Source organism: Clarias gariepinus, chromosome 6 (assembly GCF_024256425.1).
Source record: "Clarias gariepinus isolate MV-2021 ecotype Netherlands chromosome 6, CGAR_prim_01v2, whole genome shotgun sequence".
NCBI lineage: Eukaryota > Metazoa > Chordata > Actinopteri > Siluriformes > Clariidae > Clarias > Clarias gariepinus.
Window position 1 is genome coordinate 1673324 of NC_071105.1, and position 20151 is coordinate 1693474.

Consider the following 20151-nt stretch of genomic DNA (forward strand, 5'->3'; position numbering starts at 1 on the left):
AGATCCAACTAAAAATGGCTTTGTTTTTGCACTTTGTAACTTATTTTTTGGAGCTTTCATGTTAAGTATACTAAGTCATTCAAATTATAAAAATTGTATACAATGTATGTTTTTTTTATATTCATAATTAATTTTACAAATAATTGTACAGTTACATTTTACATTATTTTAATGATAAACTAATTTAAGCAACTAAAAAATTTAAAGAGCCACTTGGGAGCTGAAAGAGACAGCTCTTTTTATTTAGATGAACCAAAAGAACTGACTCTCTAAAAAGAGCTGGAATTTCCATCACTATTATAATTGACAGCTTCACTAGAATGGAATGCTGTACCCAGGACTCACCTTTGTTCCATTGAAACAATTATAGCATCTACAGTCTAGATAATTGATATGTCATTATAGTTATAATTCCACTTCCATCACAAAAGAAATCATTCAGGAAACAATGCTACGATATTCAAAATAATTAACTTCCTGCATTCTAACAGGAAATCTCTTACTGTAATGTTGGGTGTAGTACGGTGTAGTACTACAACACTGCTAGTATTTTTAAACTACATTTCAAAAGCCTTAAAATCTTGAAACATTTAACATAAATTTTAAGTTTGAAATCTGAGGGAAGGATCACTTGATATATTTACTCATCTCCGATTTGCTTATGTGTGTGAGCCAACTGGGAGAGGAACACACACATGAACATGATGGCCTGTTGGGCCTGTACACCTCCCTTTGTAACTGTCGCCTGAACTTTCTGACCAAAAGGCCCCAGTCAGTGTGGATTGGGAACTGCACCTCCAGCACCACCACAATGAGCACTGGTGCCCCCAGGGCTGTGTGCTCAGTCCCCTGCTGTTCACACTGCTGACTCATGATTGTGTAACGACACACAGTTACAATCATATCATCAAGTTTGCTGATCACACAACCGTGGTGGGAGAGCAAAACCTGAACTGGTCTGTGTTCTGATTTGGTTTAGTTCTACAGAAGTACGTACATCCTGAACTTGACTATCTGCTTTTGGCACTAGGACCACAGAGATAGGCTATTCACTGAGGACCAAATATTTTTTTCCATACCAAGCTTTTGATTACTACTTTACTATTAAAAAAATAAAATAAAATAAAATAAAATTATATATATATATATATATATATATATATATATATATATATATTGCATGCTTGTTTTCTTTTTGACCTGGAATGTAATTTGACAGGATTATATAATTGGTTAAGTAATATGGTTATTTCCCGAGAGCATTCCAGTCACGCAACAGGTTTGACTAATACCATTGGTAGTTGCACCAGTGCTGGGTAGATATAAGAGAGAGAGAGAGTGTTGGGAGAGGACAACTACACCTGTTTACTTTCACAGATACGGTAAAGACAGGCCTGAAAGCAAATATGCTGAAATTTCAGTGTGTGATTGTGGTTCTGGTCTTGTACTTGGAAGGTAAGGTATTTGAGTATTCAGCAGTATATAAAATAACACTTGATCCAGTTTGTCCTTTTACTTATTGTTACATATTGTTGTATTTTATTTTATGATATTGCACACTGATCAATAATTGCATATCTCCGGTGTAAAGTCTGAATATTGTATTTTGTTAAACATGTTCTTTTTCTTATTTCAGGTTCCTTTTCACAGCTCAATGGTAGGTACTTCTCTCAAACTTAATTACTACCAGGCACAAAATTGTCTTTGTTCCGCTCAGCTAGATTGAGATGATAGTTGACAATGGCATTAAATTTTTATCTTTCTTTTTCCTCAGTTTGTGGTCAGGCACCTTTTAACAGCCGTATTGTGGGTGGACAGAATGCCACAGTTGGGGCCTGGCCATGGCAAGTTAGTTTACAGAGCCCCGCTTACGGTGGTCATTTCTGTGGTGGATCCCTCATCAACGACAAGTATATTCTGACAGCAGCACATTGTGTTAACAGGTCAGTTTGTTTGAAAGCTTTCCAGAGGGGAAAAAATAATATATATACAGTATAAACATGTGTCTTTTGTTCTTTATCCTTTCAGCATTTCCATGTCTGGCCTGACTGTGCATTTGGGGAAACAGACACTGTCCGGCTCTAATCCCAATCAAATTGTAAGAGGTGTTACAAAAGTGGTCATTCACCCTGACTACAACAGTGCAACCCTTAACAACGACATTGCGCTTCTCCTTCTGAACTCCTCGGTACCCTTCAACAGCTACATCACTCCAGTGTGTCTGGCCGGGCAAGGCAGCACATTTTCAGCTGGCACCAACTGCTGGATAACAGGCTGGGGGAACACTGCAAGTGGAGGTAAAATACACACACACACACACACACACACACACACACACACACACACACACACACACACACACACAGGGGTGTCTGAAGATCACACTGAATATACTCATATTTATTAGGCAAATTTTTACCACAGAGGTGTTTTACTGTATTTGCAGCATCATATACATGTTCCAGGAGAAGTAAAGATGCTGTCAAAAGACAGCAATTAGTGTAAAGTAATTACAGCTATTTTAGGACATACTGCCAAGCATTCCTTTATCTTCTGACTCACAAAGCTAGGCACTAGGCAGAGATAAAGGCTTGTGAATGGCTGTGTATGATTGCTTTTCATTTCATTCTATGAATCATATCTATCATATATGTATATATAATTGTAAATACATATCTGTGGTCTATTATGTAACTATCCTTGCAACTGCATGTTTGAGATCTGTCTGAAATGAGGGTATAAATGGTGTTTTAATAAATACCTTTTAAAAATATGTTAGTATTTATCTGTGTTTTGTGTGTGTAGTGCAACTGTCATCTCCTGGTGTGCTGCAGGAGGCTATGGTGCCCACTGTGGACACAAATGTTTGTAATTTGCTACTGGGATTTGGATCCATTACCCCAAACATGGTCTGTGCTGGTTATTTACAAAAAGGAGGCACGGACACCTGCCAGGTAACACAGATAAATATAAATAAGTTTCTAAATAATACAACTTAGTTGTATTATTAACAAACATAAAACAAATAATAATTTATTTTTTTTATTGTAAAGGGCGATTCTGGAGGTCCCTTGGTGATTAAGCAAGGTGCAGCCTGGATTCAGACCGGTATCACCAGCTGGGGTATAGACTGTGCTCTGCCCTACAAACCTGGTGTGTACACCCTGGTGTCCCAGTACCAATCCTGGATTTCTACCATCATCATACAAAATACACCTGGATTTGTCATGTAAGAGATTATTTACTCATGATATATAAAAATATAATCAAAATATTCTCACGACCTGAGTCATTGACTGATAGTGAGTCACTAAATCTTTGTTAAAATGTGTTCTTGTGTCTTGCCAGGTTCTAACAAAGTGGGTTAACCTGTTGCAGTACTTATGGATCAGCGAGAATTAAAGCATTGATGCCACACAATCTGTATATGTTTTAATGTACAAGTTTGTATTTTTTTACTGGGAAAAATCTAGCAAAGTTCTTTTACATAGTTATTGTTATCACCTTTAATGTAGTAATGGCACATTGTGATAAATATCTTGTATGTACTGAAGATTACATATTTTAATGTAATCACATTGATTATCTACTTACATTATTAAACAGCAAGCACCTAAATAAACCCCATGTTTGTCATCATTTCATGTGGATTAAATATGTACAAAACATTTTACACAAAATAAACATTCTGCTGGAGTAAATATAAAAATATAGTCACTTTTTCATAGTCACTTAAAAAGCTTCTTTGTCTTTCGGCTGCTCCCTCTCAGGGGTCGCCACAGCGAATCATCTGCCTCCATCTAACCCTATCCTCTGCATCCTCTTCTTTCACACTAACTTACTTCATGTCCTCTCTCACTGCATCCATAAATCTCCTCTTTGGTCTTCCTCTAGACCTCCTGCCTGGCAGTTCCAACCTCAGCATCTTCTACCGATATATTCACCATCTCTCCTCTGAACATGTCCAAACCACCTCAATTTAGCCTCTCTGACTTTGTCTCCAAAACATGTAACGTTGGGTTGTACCTCTGATGAACTCATTCTTGATCCTATCCATCCTTGTTACTCCCAAGGAGAACCTTAACATCTTCAGTTCTGCTATCTTCAACTCTGCCTCCTGCCTCTAAGCCGTAGAGCATTGCTGGTCTCACCACTGTCCTGTACACCTTTCCTTTCATTCTCGCTGATACTCTTTTATCGCACAACACACCTGACACATTTCTCCACCCATTACAACCTGCCTGTACCCACCTCTTCCCCTCCTTTCCACACTCTCCATTGCTCTGGACCATTAACCCTAAGTCCTGCACCTTCTTTACCTCCGCTCTCTGAAGCCTCACTGTTCCTCTTGGGTTTCTCTCATTCACACACATGTATTCCGTCTTGCTGCAGCTAACCTTCATTCCACTGCTTTACAGAGCGTACAGTACCTCCACCTCTCCAAATTTTCCTCGACCTGTTCCCTGCTCTCGCTACAAAGCACAATGTCATCTGCAAACATGTCCATGGAGACTCCTGTCTACCCTCATCTGTAAACCTGTCCATCACCAAAGCAAACAAAAACAACTATTTATTACCTTCTCTGTACTTCTCAATTAGCATCCTTAAAGCAAATACTACATCTGATGTACTCTTTCTAGGCATGAAACCATATTGCTGCTCAGAAATGCTCACCTCTGCCCTTAATCAAGCTTCCACTACTCTTTCCCACAGCTTCATCGTATGGCTCATTAGCTTTATCCCTCTGTAATTGCCTCTCCCTTGTTCTTAAAAATCTGCACCAATAAACTTCTCCTCCATTCCTCTGGAATCCTCTCACTCTCCATGATCTTGTTAAACAAACTAGTCAGAAACTCTACTGCCACCTCTCCCAAGCACTTCCATACCTTCACAGGTATGTCATCAGGACTAACTAATATTTGCTACTTCCTGCTCCACAACAGTCACGTCTTCTACTCTTTATTCTCTATCATTTTCCTTATTCATCAACATTTCAAAGTACTCCTTCCATCTTCCTGTTACCCTCCTGGCATCTGTCAGTACATTTCCATCTTTAATCACTCTAACCTGCTGCACATCCCTCCCATCTCTATCTCCCGCCTCGCCAACCTGTACAGATCCACCTCTCTCTCCTTACTATCCAATCTAGCATACAAGTCCTCATATGCTTTTTATTTGCCCTTTGCCACCTCTACCTTCACCTTACGCTGTATCTCCCTGTAATCCTGTCTACTCTCTTTAGTTCCACTTCTTCTTAGCTAGTCTCTTTCCCTGTATACACTCCTGGACTTTCTCGTTTCACCACCAAGTCTCCTTGTCCTCTTTTCCCTTACCTGTTGATACACCAAGTATTCAATTCAATTCAATTTTATTTATATAGCGCTTTTAACAATGGTCATTGTCTCAAAGCAGCTTCACAAAAGTACCCTCCTACCTGTCTCCCTGATCACATTGGCTGTAGTTGTCCAGTCAACTGAAAGCACCTCCTGACCACCCATAGCTTGTCTCAACTCCTCCCTAAAGACTACACAACATTCTTCCTTTCTCAGCTTTCACCACTTTGTCCTCTGCTCTGCCTTTGTTCTCTTCACCTTCCTCACCACCAGGGTTATTTTACACCACCATTCTGCGTTGTCTGGCTACACTCTCCCCTACCAACACTTTGCAGTCACTGATCTCTTCCATATTACAACATCGACACAAGATGTAGTCCACCTAAGTGCTTCTGCCTCCACTCTTATACAGATGTGGCCATTAAGAATGCGTGTGTTTTCCCGCGAGATGCCGCAATTTTTGCGCGCGGCGTGCCTACGTGTCAAAGTCGATAACTGCTCCTTTGATCTGCTGGTTACGGCGGTGCGTCAACTGTTGATCAGTGGAAAGTAGCTTGTAAAAACTAAGCTCTTCCACAAAAATAGTGTTAATGCTGCAACAATCACTAACCATTAAAATGTTAAGAATTTAATTCTAATAATTCTTTTTTATAATAACACAAATATATAAATTAGATTTTCTTTATACATAATATTTTCATTATATATAAACTCATGCCAGGGTACTTTTACTATGCTGTAGTATTATTTAAAGCTATTTAAAGCTTACTTACTCACTTACTAACTAGAGAATGCTTTAGTAAAGAGCTCTAAAACAACAACAATATGAATGACAGTGGAATATTACAGAACGTCCGAGTTGACGCTCATGCCCAAATTACTAACCATTAAAATGTTGGATATGTTAAAAATGGCACTTATATAATTCGTGTCTTAAAGAATCATGTTGACCCATGGGTTTACTGCATAAACACCATTTTTTGAGTTTAATCATGCAGCACTTTTAGTATTCATAGCAAAAGCAACCCAACAGTGTAATCAAAGTACCCGAAATAACACAGAATTTTGACCCAGCATAAACAACCCAACGATGTGTTTACAGAAACCCAGCATTTTTTTAGTCTACTACTACAGTACTAATGAATTGACAAAGTGCAGTCAAAGCCCGGGGATTCTGCGTGCTGTCGCGTTGTATTCTGCGAGTAGCGCATATTTTTGTGTTTGTTTTATTTCATGTCTGTAGCTTTATCAATAAATCTGCTCATATCTGTGCACATATTTATCCGCCTTTTGATCAAAAAGCCGCACATGCAACTCATTTTCACTTTGCAAAAGGCAGTGTTTATTGTTTAGTGTATATTCAAAGCACATAAACACAATAAGCATTTTACTACATTTCACTACATTTCACAATAAGCATTTCACTACATTTCGTACTGTGTATGACTGTGTATGTGACAAATAAAATTTGAATTTGAATTTGAATAAAACAATATTTTTTTAGGCTTTTTGCACATGCGTGGGTGCGTCACAATAATAATAAGAATAATAACAATAATAATAAATTCAGAGCACTACTAGTACCACTACTAGTACACTACAGATAATACTGAATGGAGAAAGCGCAGTTAACGAAGTATCATCATAGAAGGAGAGAAGGAATAAATACATCAGTATTTACAGTTTATGTACATCAGTCGACACGTTTATGAGCTCCGTTGCTCGATGTCAATATGCGCCTAAAAGAGAGAAAACATTTTCGGCTTCAGTAGACACACAATACTTCAGACTGAAACACGACTGCCCCCTACAGGTAATGAAGGGCATTTTCACAGCCTTTTCTTAAAATGTGTGTTTTTAATGGCCAGATCTGTATGGTACCCTATGTTCTTGCCTTTTCTGGAAGAAAGTATTTACTACTGCCATTTCCATCCTCTTTGCAAAGTCCACCACCATCTGTCCTTCTACATTCCTGTCTTAAGCCCAAACCTGCCCATCACATTTGCATCACCTCTGTTCCCTTCCCCAACATGTCCATTGAAGTCAGCACTAGTTACCACTGTACGGGCATGTTATTCCGTAAGTTCTGACATGTATCTTTTTTATTGAACTGAATAACTCATGATTCAGATGTCCATGAATTCTTTGTTTCTTCGTTTATTTTTTAACATCAAACGTTCAACACTTCTTACAGTTTTCTTGCATGAATCCACTATGGTTGCAACAACTAATTTGCTGTATCTTATTACGTTTTTTTGATTACGGTTTTCTTGATTACTGTCAAAAGCTTGTGTTCTTTACAATTTCCATATCCTAACAACTTCCATGCGTAATAGACATGCAACTATGCAATTATGGAATGCCGTCACAGAACAACTTATGATTAACATTAATGAATGCTTAACTAATAAACTTTAAATAAACACAACAACAGAATCCTAAGAATGAAATATGGCTCTTACATTTCCAGCCCCTAATTGACAGGCAAGGAGACTGACAATTACTTTTTTTTAATGATAGAGCCATGTAGTTTTACCATTCACATTAATCAATGTAGAGTGTTCATATCTTTGCGTACCAAAAAAAAAGTCATAAATAATTATGACATAATTAACAGTCAATTTCACATATGAGGCGCAACTTGTCAATGGGTCTTTCCAGTGTATTGGTCTTAGTTTTGACCAGCACACGTCTCACAAGTCCTTTTTTATCAAGAAACACTTGCGTGATTCGTCCGACGACCCATGAATATCTTGGAGAAAACTCATCAATTATTAGAACTACGTCTCCAATTGAAAGGTTTTTTCTCACTTGAAAGCATTTTTGACGCTCCTGAAGCAAGGGCAAATATTCATGCACCCATAGCTTCCAGAATAAGTCAGCAAGGTACTAAATTTGCTTCCACTTGTGACGTGCATAAATGTCCTATTTTTTAAAAAAGTCCAGGAGGCAGGTTTGGCTGTCTTTTCATCAACAGCAGGTGGTTGGGTGTCAAGGGGTCCAGATCTGTGAGATCATCCGTAACAGTGGTCATTCATTATTGCTTCCATTCATTAGAGCCACAAGTTTGTTTACGCTCTTTCACACCGGTTATCTCCGTTTCTATACACCATGTCGGTTGTGTCTCTGTGTGCAGGTGAGAAGACATTGGAGCTGCACTCGGTGGACTTGGAGCTGGAGGCCATGGAGAAGCTGATCCGCAACCTACAGGTGAAGCTGGCCCGGCTACAGCAGCGGAAAGCCATGCTGGAATCGTTGCGGACTGACGCTCACCTGTCCCAGGTAAATTTTGAGCGTGAGAATTCTCCTTCAACTTCTACCCCACGTGTTTCTCTGCCCAGGTCCAACGCACCGAGGACGCAGCTTGCCCAGGTTTCCTTCACCTCGGCGCCGGGGTACCACAAGGCCTGGATACTGCAGCAGTGGAAGACGCGCGCCAAGCCCCAGGCAAGGACCTCTCCTCCTCCGCCACCACCTGTCTTCGAGATCTCGACCCGAAACCGCTTTGCTCCTCTCCGCGAGACGGCACACGACGCGCTGGTCATCGGAGACTCCATCGTCCGGCATGTGCGTGCTACTACGGCTAAAGGTAAGGCGTACACTTGCTGTTTACCTGGTGCACGTGTTCTTGATGTTGCTGCACAGGTGCCTGCAGCCCTGAAGAAGAACATTCAAGCTGTTGGTTCTTCATGCTGGTACGAACGACACCAAGCTGAGGCAGACGGAAATTCTAAAGAAGGACTTCAGGAGCCTGGTTGAGAAGGTCCGCAGCACATCACCCATGACAAAGATCGTCGTATCTGGACCACTTCCCACATTTCAGCGAGGAATCGAGAGGTTCAGTAGATTATTTGCCTTTCATGAATGGTTACAATTTGGGTGTCAACAACAGAGATTACCCTTTGTTGATAACTGGAATGTTTTCTGGGAGCGTCCTAGGCTCTACCACACAGATGGCCTGCACCCTAGCAGAGCTGGAGCAGCGGTCCTTTCAGACAACATCTCCAGGACATTACAAACCATCTGACTTTCAAAGGCTACACTCGATGCTGCGTGAAAACGCTATGGGAAACATCTTGTCATGTTGCCGGTTGTAAAGCATATGTGTATCAAACACGCCAAATTTTGGCTTATATAACCTCGGTCGGGTGACATAATCTGATGAGACACACCTGCAGTTATAAATAGGAGTGAACCGGAAACATTCCTCAGATTGATTTGTCTGAACGGACGTCCGGTCACGTAGGCAGTGCGGCAATGGGACGCAGCATCTCGTTCCCGCCTTTTCAGGGAACAGGGTACAGCAAAGTAACCCGAGACATTCCCTTTCAAAGGCTACACTCGATGCTGCGTGAAAACGCTATGGGAACGAGAATACCAACGTCTGTGTCCAAGTGTCTGGACCGTGTAGCGTGTGCGCACAAGCGTGTGCGCACAAGGCCGAGAAGGTCTCAGAACTATATCTGGGAAGCTGACTCGAGGACCTGTGAGCCCGGAGTGGCATGAACATCCAAATTTAAAAATCTAACAAATGTGTGCGGAAAGGACCACGCCACCACGTCACACACTTGCTGCAGGGGAATACCTCCTGCTATTGCAGTAGATAAGGTGATCCCCCTGGGTAAATGAGCCCTGGTTCCTAGAGGCGAAGTGAGCCCACGCGCCTCATAGGAGAGGGCAATAGCATCTCTCACCCAGTGTAGTGGCGGCCGCGCCCCTGGTTGCGGCCCCAAAACATGTAAAAGCTGCTTTGACTTATGCCACTGGCTGATGCGGTGGACGTAAATCTGAAGAGCACCTACTGGACACAGTAAGTCTCTCCTGCTCCGAAGCTGTAAAAGGCGGAGGACAAAAGGCTTCAAAAACAATAGGGTGCATGTTGAGAATGGAACTTTCGGAAGATAGTTCAGTGAGGATGCAAAATGGCCCTGACTAGCCCAGGGGCAAAGTCTAGGCAGGATGGGGAGACTGACAGATCTCCAATCCTCTCAGAGAGGTAACAGCCCTTAGAAAACCATCTTAAAGGTCAGAAACCTGAGGCTCTAGTGGTTCAAAAAAAGGGTGTCAATTGGCTCTTCGAGCACGATAGATAAAACCCACAAAAGGGACCGTGTCACAGTAACCCCACCAATCAGGACGTGGCAGGCTGAAATAGCAGTTATGTACGTCCTGAGGGTACAAGGGCACAAGCCCGAGGACAACTTTTCCTGCAAAGACTCCAGCACTGAAACATTTCGGCAGTGGACTGGGTCTACCTGCTTCGTCATGCACCAACTTTCAAATACATTCCATTTGAGGGCATAAGCTCTTCTAGGGGAGGGAGCCCTAGCACTTAGAATAGTCTTAATTACGCTGGCTGAAAGACCAGCTTGACTTAGTTGGTCCCGTTCAGGGACTAAACGTGAAGGTTACAAAACTCGGGCCGGGGATGAAATATCGTCCCCTGCGCCTGGGACAGAAGATCTCACCTCATTGGAATCACCCATGGTGAGCCGTTGAAGAGGGATACTAGATCAGAGAACCACACTCTGGTCGGCCATAGGGCGCTATCAATAAGAGGCGCAAACAATGTTGATGGACCCTTGCCAAGACTCCCGGGAGCAGTGCTATCAGGAAAAGCACATAAAGGCGTAACCAGGGCCATGTACGGGCCACAGCGTCCAGACCCGGGGTAGCTGGAAGAGTCAGAGAGTAGTAAAGGGGACATTTGCTGATCTTGCGAGGCAAAGAGGTTCACCTCTTCTACCTGAAATCTCTCCCAGATTGACTGACTATTTTGGGGTGGGGTTTCCATTCCCCGTGTGTCAGAGATTGACTGGACAGAACAACTGCTCCCACATTCATATGCCCTGAAATGTAAATCGCCCTGAGAGACAGAAACCAGGTGCGCTAGCTATTTAGCGGCGCAAGCACAGTCAGCCCTGGCGATTAATATATGAGACTGCCATAGTGTTGTCCACCCGCACTAGGACATGGTAGCCTCTCAACTGCTGGAAAAAGTGCTTTAGGGCCAGAAATAGAGCCATCATTTCGAGGCAATTGATGTGCCGCACGAGAAGATGGCCTCTCCAGCTCCCTTGGGCTGGACGGTCATCTAAGACCGCACCCCAGCCCATGAGGGAAGCGTCTGTCGTTAGCATCTGCGACGACAAGACGAACTTAGAGTGGGACCCAAAGTCAGAAACCGGGGTCTGAACCACATAGCACCTGGCAACCATAGCACGAAGCACCTGGCACGTAACCTTTATTGGGGATTGGCCCTAGAGTGAAATCCCCTGGTTCTTAGCCACAACTGCAATGCTCTCATGTGCAGAAGGCCCAAAGGTGTCACCGTGGATACAGCTGCCATAAGAGCTAAGATCTATGAAAGCGATGATTACTTTCTGGTGTAGCTTGATTTCCTTAAGGGTGTTGAGAATGGATTTGACACGAGCGGGAGACAGCTGTGCCCGCTTACGATCGAATCCCATGTGACACCCAATATGTTGTCCTCTGAACAGGAAAGAGCACGCTCTTCGTGGCGTTGGGTCTCAATCCTAAGAAACAAAGATGAGCTAGGATGACATGCTGACGTCAAAGCGCTAGCTACTGAGACTGGGCCAGCCAGCCAGTCTAGACCAAATGGAAGGACCCGATACTGGTAAGCTTCGCCCCCAAAAGCGACCTTAGGAACCTCCTGTGTTGTGGCAATATTTCTATATAAAGTATTTCTATATAAAGTAAGTGTCCCAAATCAATCGCTTGGTAGGATTTGAAAGCAATCACTTTGACAGTCAACATTTTGAAGCTGTATTTATTTATTTTAGATAGCGGAACAGTAGGGCTGCCCCCGACTAAAGATATTCCTAGTCGACTAACACTCCTGCATTTTAGCGATTAGTCTAATAATCGTTCATTTATGATATTAATATAATAGCTTGCATATATATAAGGAAAGGTACAGTCCAAGTTGAAGTTTAACACTTCCATATGACAGAAAATGCTAAAGCATGACATTACCACGTTCAAAATGAAATTAAGCGAAGAGTAGTAAAGCGTTTAAAGTATACAACGCTTATGGACACAAAAATCAGTGGCCGGAATGTTATAGGCTAATTATAACATAAAAACAGCAATCAGACTGCCTGTGCATTTTAATAATTTATTATCAAAAATACAAACTGTAACAGTAACCTAACTGCCATTTCTCCTCTTCTTCTCTTTCCCCCCTCTTTCTTTTTCCTCTCTCCTCCTGTCCCCCCCTTTCACTCTTTCTCTCTCTTTCTGTCGAGCTACACATGTCGTTCCTGAGCTGCCAGTGATCCAGACTCCCTCTGCCCTCCAGACCTGTCTGACCCATCCTGGTGCCCCGCTTCTGGCTGAAGATCTCGTCACATGGATGCCCCGTGTGTCTCTCTGGGATGCGTCTGGTGTCTGGGAATGATTCTCTCTACCTAGAAAATGGTTCTGGCCTTGACTGGTGTTGGCAACTGTTTCTCTGGGGACTTGACAGTTCGATAGTTCATGACTGGAACTTCTTACAAGTCTACCTGGGTCTTCAATAACTACCTGGACTCCATATTAACATCAATTAACATCAGCTATTATAGCTGAACTGCCTCCCACCCTACACACTGTATAAATGCAGATCATTTACTGCTTTCTGTTTCACCCAAATGAGGATGGGTTCCCTGTTGAGTCTGGTTCCTCTCAAGGTTTCTTCCTATTACCATCTCAGGGAGTTTTTCCTTGCCACTGTCGCCCTCGGCTTGCTCACCAGGGACAAACTGACCATTTTGATTCATACAAATTCACATTTCATACAAACCTAAATAATTCTTTTGACTATGTAAAGCTGCTTTGCGGCAATGAAAATTGCTAAAAGCGCTATACAAATAAAATTGAATTGAATTGAATTGAATTAACAGTTACATGTCAAACAAACAAAAAAAAAACAGTTTTGAGTAAAATAAACAAAAATTCGTTCTTTAAAATAAATCAAATAAACTTATTAGTAACTTAGGCCTAGTACAAAACAAGCCAAAAAAACAAACAAACAAAAAAATACTGTAGCAAAAACGCTGTTTAAAAAAAAAAAAAAAAATACAGTGGAAAATTGATATAATTTTTATATTGTTCAAAAGGAAAATCAACAAAAACGAACAATTTAATAAATGCACATGGCACATCGCACAACGCCAAAACTTAGAATAAAAAAGAAGGCGGCAAACAAATTAACAGCCTACGTATTTTATTAAATTGTTTAGAACAACTATATTTAAGACAAAATGTGGAACAAATAATTTAAAGAACACTAATACAAATCAAAAATATCAGAGCAAAGCCGCAAACTGCCATTAAGATGACGGATGAGTCTTGACCTGAAACAACAAACTGCAAACATCAGACTAACTTTTTTAACAGAATAAAAAACAACTTTGGCATTATATAAAAACGAATAAATAAAAAAATATGTATTTATTTATTTGTATAGCCTACCCGTTATAAAAATACCCGTTTTTTTTTTAATTAGCCTAACGGATAGCAAACAGAAACACTACAAAAAGGAAATTAAGCATTCTTACCTAAGCTTTTAATTAGATTTTATTTTTTTCATATTATGTGAGAGGAACACCAGCTTGTCCACACTGTTGGGGAGAAGGGAGCTTCTCGACTTGTTCACAATGAAGCCGGCCTTTGAAAAGATGCGCTCTGATGGAGTGGATGTGGAAGGGATACAGTGGAGGCGTTTAGCTGGTTTAGCGAGCTTTGGATATCGATGTTCATTTTTTTGCCACCATGCCAATGGTCCCAAATCAACCTTTGATTTATCTGCCAAGTACATTTTTACTTCATCCTTCTCTTCTGCATGCTCCTCCTCATCAATGGCCATCAGCATGAATATCTCGGCCTGCTTTTCCTTTTTCGGTTCGGGCTCACCCTCCTCTGCAGGGCTAATGCTGGCATGATCACTTTCTGGCGCAGCTTCTGTAGATAAACTTTCTGCCAGATCCGACACTGTGGAGTACGCATCTTCTCGTTCGTGTTGGTCAAAGAATGACAAGCTTTTAAAACGTGGGTCTAAGACAGCAGCTTGTATATAAATGCTGGTCGCGATATTTTCCGTCAGTTGCCATCTTGTGTAAATTTTTTTTGCAAGTTCTGTCTTTAGTGCTTTTGTGGTGGGACTGTCTTCGTTGCGCAGCACCAAATGGCGTCTCTTCATGTTTATTAACATGGGCAGTGTGGCAGATAGGGATGCGTTTAAGTCCTGAGAAAGCAGCTCAGTGAGAGTGATCATAGGCTTTAGCACTGCGACAGTGTTCTCCGCTGTCAGCCAATGTGCAGTTGTGAGATCTAGACCTCGTTCAGACCGTTTGGTAATTTCAGGGTCTGACAGCACAGCTGTAACCGGCCATCTCTGTTCCAAGAGTCTCTCCAGCATGAAGTACGTGGAGTTCCATCTTGTGGAGACATCTTGGATAAGTTTGTGTTCTGCCACATTCTGCTGCTTCTGTTTATGAGTCAGAGCTGTTGTAGCCTTGGTACTTTTCTTGAAATGGCCCACAAGGCGTCTAGCAGCAGCGATGCATCGACATATGGGGTCAGTTTTAAGAGCTGCGTTTATGCATAACTGTAACGTGTGCCCCGCACAACGGACGCCCTACGCATTACCCCAGGATGGATCATTAGAAATCAGTTCTGTGCACAACACCATATTAGCGGCATTGTCATGTACGACTGCTACCCTCTTTTCTCCAGGTATTTTAAATTCTTCCATCACGTCACTGAGTCGCTCTTTTATGTTGGTAGCTGTGTGGCTCTTCTCCAGCACTTTTGTTTCCAACACAAAAGAATGTAGTTGCCACTCTTCAGACATGAAGTGTGCAGTAACGGTCATGTAACCCTCACTCTGGATAGAGGTCCATGTGTCTGTTGTAAAGCTGACTGCTGTACAACTTTGTATTTTGAATTTCTTTAGTCGTGTTGAACTTGCTTGTTAAGCCATGCATTATTGTGTCGCGTTTGGGAATGGTGTAGCCTTGTTCGAGGAATTCAAACATTTCTTTGAACCCGTCACCACGGACAACGTTGATTGGTCTCATATCAAGCGCAATGAAATCGACGATTTTCTCTGTAATTTCTCGCTTTCTTTTCTCACTTAGAGGGGGTCTCAAAACTAATCTCTTCTGCATTATTGTTGACTGTGAAGTCGAAGCGCACGACGCCACATCATCGCTGCTATATTGTGGATGAGCCTAGAGACAAATGCATGTCAAAAACCATGAATATGATTTAACTTAACAGCGCAAATGTGTTTATATCCTTATTGTTAAAACGAGGGGCCATGTGAGGTGGTTAACGTTACTACTTACATGTTTTAAATGGTAAGACATATTCGATGTTGACGAGTGATAGGCAAATGTTTGCCTGCAGAGTTTGCAAACAGCCTTTAGGGTCGTCCTTCGACTTTTCAAAATGATCCCACACTTTGGACTTTTTTCCTGACATAATTATTAGCATCAGCCAGAAACCTCTCCCACAAGTGCGCTTTGGTATACCGCGAGGCACGAGATCGCGTTGATGTTTAGTTGCTTTGATGTCATATACTGACTGCGCAGCCCCTGATTGCATAATTTCACGTGATTTTTTTTTTTTTTTTGCGACTAACCGACTAATGAAAATGTATTCGACCAAGCCCTCTTCATATCGACTAACGTTTAGTCGACTATTTGGGGGCAGCCCTACGGAACAGCCCGCGAAATCTAAAAATTGGACGTAGCCCCCCGTTCCTCTTGGGAACCAAGAAATACCGACTGTAGTAGCCTGACTCACTGTCTGGTTGGGGAACATGTTCCATGGCCCCATTCCCCAGCAACTTCTGTCAGCAGATGCACACTTTCTGGTTTCGCGGAAGTGGAGACCACGCCGTTGAAACACGGAGGGTGATGTGTGAACCGCATCCCGTAGTTTCTCTCTACAGTGCTTAGTACCCAAGGAGATATGCTTGGCAGTAGTTTCCACGCTGCCAGTTTCTCTGAAAGGGGCAAAAGTCTCGGCGGCTTGGTTAAACAGGGAGGGGGGCGATGTTAGATGTTCGGGGTGCCAGGGAGAACACTTCATTCTCACAAGGAATTCTGCATGCCTCTCCCCATTGAGGGCCACCCCCATGGTCCTGGGCACATGAATTTCAGGGCTTCTTTGTGAAGAAGACAATATGCCAGTCTGAGCTCTTTTGAGGCGGATTGCGAAGCGCGGCGCGACGCACCCCAATCTTTATGAGGGGGTGTCCGGCTCAAAAACACTCTCCTTGTGTGTTTCACGCCTTGCAAGCGTCAGACCCCGTCGAGGCTGGGTGGCCGACAGTCCCGACTCTTGAGCACAGCGGGGAAGGAATTTCCGAAGGCTAGTTCATATAACTTCGCCTCATGAACCTAGTGGCGAACGAGTTAACGACATCGCCAAACAGGCCGGAAGGTGAAATAGGGGCATCAAGGAGGAATGCGCGATCCTATGCTTGATGCTGCTGAGATTCAGCCATAAGTCTGTGGCCCGGTGTAATTCCAGAACGCCCTATCTTGAAGAGCCCCGCCAGTACTCAAGGCTCTCAGCAGGTCAGCCTGGTAGACCTGCAAAACCGTCATGGTGTGCAATGGAGCACCAACCAGACCTGCTGCCTGAAAAGCTTTTCCCTCCAGGGAAGATAAAAGTCTACACAGCTTGAAAGGAAGTATTAGCTTTTTAGGGAGGATGATGTCCCAGGAGAGAGATAGCCTGGAAGCGTCTCTTCTATCTGGGTGTCATCATATAACCCTGCGCTTCCACCTCAACTATATTTAAACAAATAAATAAAGTAGATGGCAGGAAAACACAGGATAGATACAACTTACTCCATGAAAGGGTTAACTTATATGGAGATTGCTAAGAAAAAGGGAGAGAGCATTGTTGAGGCTCCGCCCCCTGACCACCCGACAGAACCTAATGATTCTAATGATTTCCCGATCCAACGAGGAAGTGAGAGATAGGAGTTTTAAATCCATCTCTCACAGCTCTGCTGGATACATGCGTTTTAAGTCCCAGAAATGCGCCGCGGCCTGGTGCTTCTCAAGGAATGCGGGGCGCGTGTAACCCACGCCACTAGGAGTGCACCGTGGTTACTAGATTTTTTCTATACGGCTCTATGTGAAAGGATATTGTAGGTGCATGTTATTCACAAGTTCTGACGCGTGTCTTTAGTTACACAGTGTCACTGACGACATCAGACGTTTCGTTGATTTCTTTGTCTCTTGTTTATTTTCAACATCAAAAAACAACGGTTGTTACAGTTTCTTGCATAAATCCACTGTAGTCACGACAAGTCGCTTGCTGTGTTCTGTAGCTTCGATGGATTACAGTTACAACAACTTATTTTACTGTATTCCTTTTAGCTTACTGTCTCACGGTCAAAAGCTTGTGTGCTCCACACCTTTCTGTATCCTTCCGTGTCTTAACAACAACTTACAACTAACGTGCGTGATAGACATGGAACTGCATAACTGTGGGATGATGTCACAGAACAACCCATGAAGTGATGTCACAATACAAATTATATTTATGATACTTAATGCTTAATGCTTAACTAATAAACTGAAATAAGATAAACATAACAACAAATCACAAGAATGAAATATGGCCCTTACAGATATACTAATAGACCAGTCAAGATTCTAGGATCGCTACAGGAGGGCACAAAATATATTTACGAGTGTTGGTTAACAACAGTAATAAAACAGACAGACCAAGAGAATGACTTAAAATTGCTTGTTTACTTTAAAGTGGTAAACCAGGAAATTAAAATGAAAACATAAAATTAAATAGCAAACAGCACAGATAATATAAAAGAATGCTTTCCCTTTAAAACTAAGTTTAAGCTCCTTGTAGATAGTTAATTTATATATTTTTATTGCACTATATCTATTTATTCCGTTAATAGTTAACTTTCTCTAGTTTTAGAATTATTACCTTTCCTATATCTGTTTACTTTTAATTAATTTATATTATTTTCCTGTTTTAAGTCTTATAATAACTCTTTTTGGAGCTTTACTTTGGTTATTCGTCTCATTTGAATTAAATCTGTGACCCACAAATTAAAACAATTTTACAGTAAAGTCAATCTGATCTGAGAAATAATCAATTAACCATAATAAATAAAACACTCTAACAATTGTAATATGCAACAAGAATTTGGGTCCATAGGATAAATGTAAACATCGAAAAACAAACAAAACAGAAATGTCTTACTCTAAATGACAAATTCAATTAACACAAGAGTCTTTGTGTAGTGCAAATTCTTGTAGTGCTAATGTTCAGTTGTGCAAAATGCCAAACAGGACAACGATCAGCATGAGGTAGTTTCGTGGAAAAACACCACGGGAAAATAATGGATAAATTCCACCTGTAATACTGGATGAACTTCCAACACTTGCTGAATTGCAGGATTCTCTTCTGATTATGCTTTTCAAGATTTTCTAACTGTATGGCTCGCCATCTCAGGATAACATCTCAACTTAGGCTCAAGGAAAAAAACCTGACCAAGTCCGGAGAATTTCAACACTCTTTAAATCAACCGTGTCAGAGCTTGCAGAGTTTACAATCGCACTTCATCCACTTCAATAACATCAATATTCATGCTGTCTTTGAATCAGTGCTGACACTCGCTCGTTGAAAAGCGCATGTTCTCTCTCCCTGCACCTATCCGTCACACTAATGACATCATTACAGTGCGTATTTCACAAAACCCATAGTTCTCCTAATAGTTTAAAAGTTCACAGCACATTAACAAATTTAAATACCCATTTAAATTTAGCTTTCCTGTTGTTTTTGCTAATTATTATTTTTGTACAATTACTTTAATATACATCTTTTTATTTAATATTATTTAATATTATTTATTTATTTATTTATTTATTTATTTTTGTTTTAAATACACTAATTTCTAACCTGGGTTACACGCGGGCAAGCACTTTATTCGAAGCAGTAAAGTGTAGAGATCGCCCTCCGATATGTATTTATCAGACAATGAGGGATATCTCAATTAAAACTCTGCCATATCGGTGAGTTAAACACTTTCTTATTTTGCTGGTTTAAACACACACGCATACACAACAAGGTCAGTGAAGACAAAAGATCTGAGGAATGTTTCCGGTTTACTCCTATTTATAACCTGCAGGTGCGTCTCATCAGATGACGTCACCCGACCGAGGTTATATAAGCCAAAATTTGGCGTGTTTGATACACACATGCTTCACAACCGGCAACATGACAAGATGTTTTCCATAGCGTTTTCACACAGCATCGAGTGTAGCCTTTGAAAGGGAACACAATCAGCTGGGTCACAGGCTGGGGAAACATTAACTCTACAGGTAAAATGTAAACATACATCCATTGCTTTGCGGTTGTCAACTCTAGTTCTTGACATTCAAGACACATTCTAGTCTTTTTCCCCCTCACTCTACCACACCCACTTCCATTCAGAAAAAATCAGGATAATGTCAGGGAGAGTACAGTAGTGTACCTCATCACTTAGTCCTCAGGGACTATAAACAGTATGAAGTTTGAAAAACTTCCTTTTCTTTATTAGGTCAGGATGCTGTTTACAAAGTTGACTGCTGTTTTTATCATTATCAAACTGTTGGTTTGTCTAAATAAAAAAAATTATTAATAATAATAATAATAATAGTGAGTTTCTTTGGTTATACATGTGTTTAGATTTCCTGTGTAGCTTCGCTTTGGAGTAAAATATTGCATTTTGTATTTAGTTGTGATAATTTTTTTAGGAAATGAGTAATATACAGTATAC

General features: G+C 41.4%; 1 protein-coding gene across 1 annotated transcript; it reads left to right on the top strand.

Annotated features, from left to right (window-relative positions):
• The first annotated feature begins 1358 nt into the window (after nt 1-1358).
• LOC128526969 (chymotrypsin-like protease CTRL-1) lies at nt 1359-3495 on the top strand. The gene is made up of 7 exons (XM_053499206.1): nt 1359-1455; nt 1637-1657; nt 1775-1943; nt 2029-2297; nt 2806-2954; nt 3054-3229; nt 3349-3495. The coding sequence occupies exons 1-7, from the start codon at nt 1407-1409 to the stop codon at nt 3353-3355; spliced, it is 840 nt and encodes a 279-aa protein (XP_053355181.1). The 5' UTR covers nt 1359-1406; the 3' UTR covers nt 3356-3495.
• Nucleotides 3496-20151: the final 16656 nt, after the last annotated feature.

Coding starts and splice junctions, on each gene's coding strand:
- LOC128526969 (XM_053499206.1), top strand. CDS start 1,407: ATGCTGAAATTTCAGTGTGTGATTGTGGTTCTGGTCTTGTACTTGGAA. Junction 2,298..2,805: donor GGGGAACACTGCAAGTGGAG/GTAAAATACACA, acceptor TTGTGTGTGTAG/TGCAACTGTCATCTCCTGGT. Junction 2,955..3,053: donor GAGGCACGGACACCTGCCAG/GTAACACAGATA, acceptor TTTATTGTAAAG/GGCGATTCTGGAGGTCCCTT.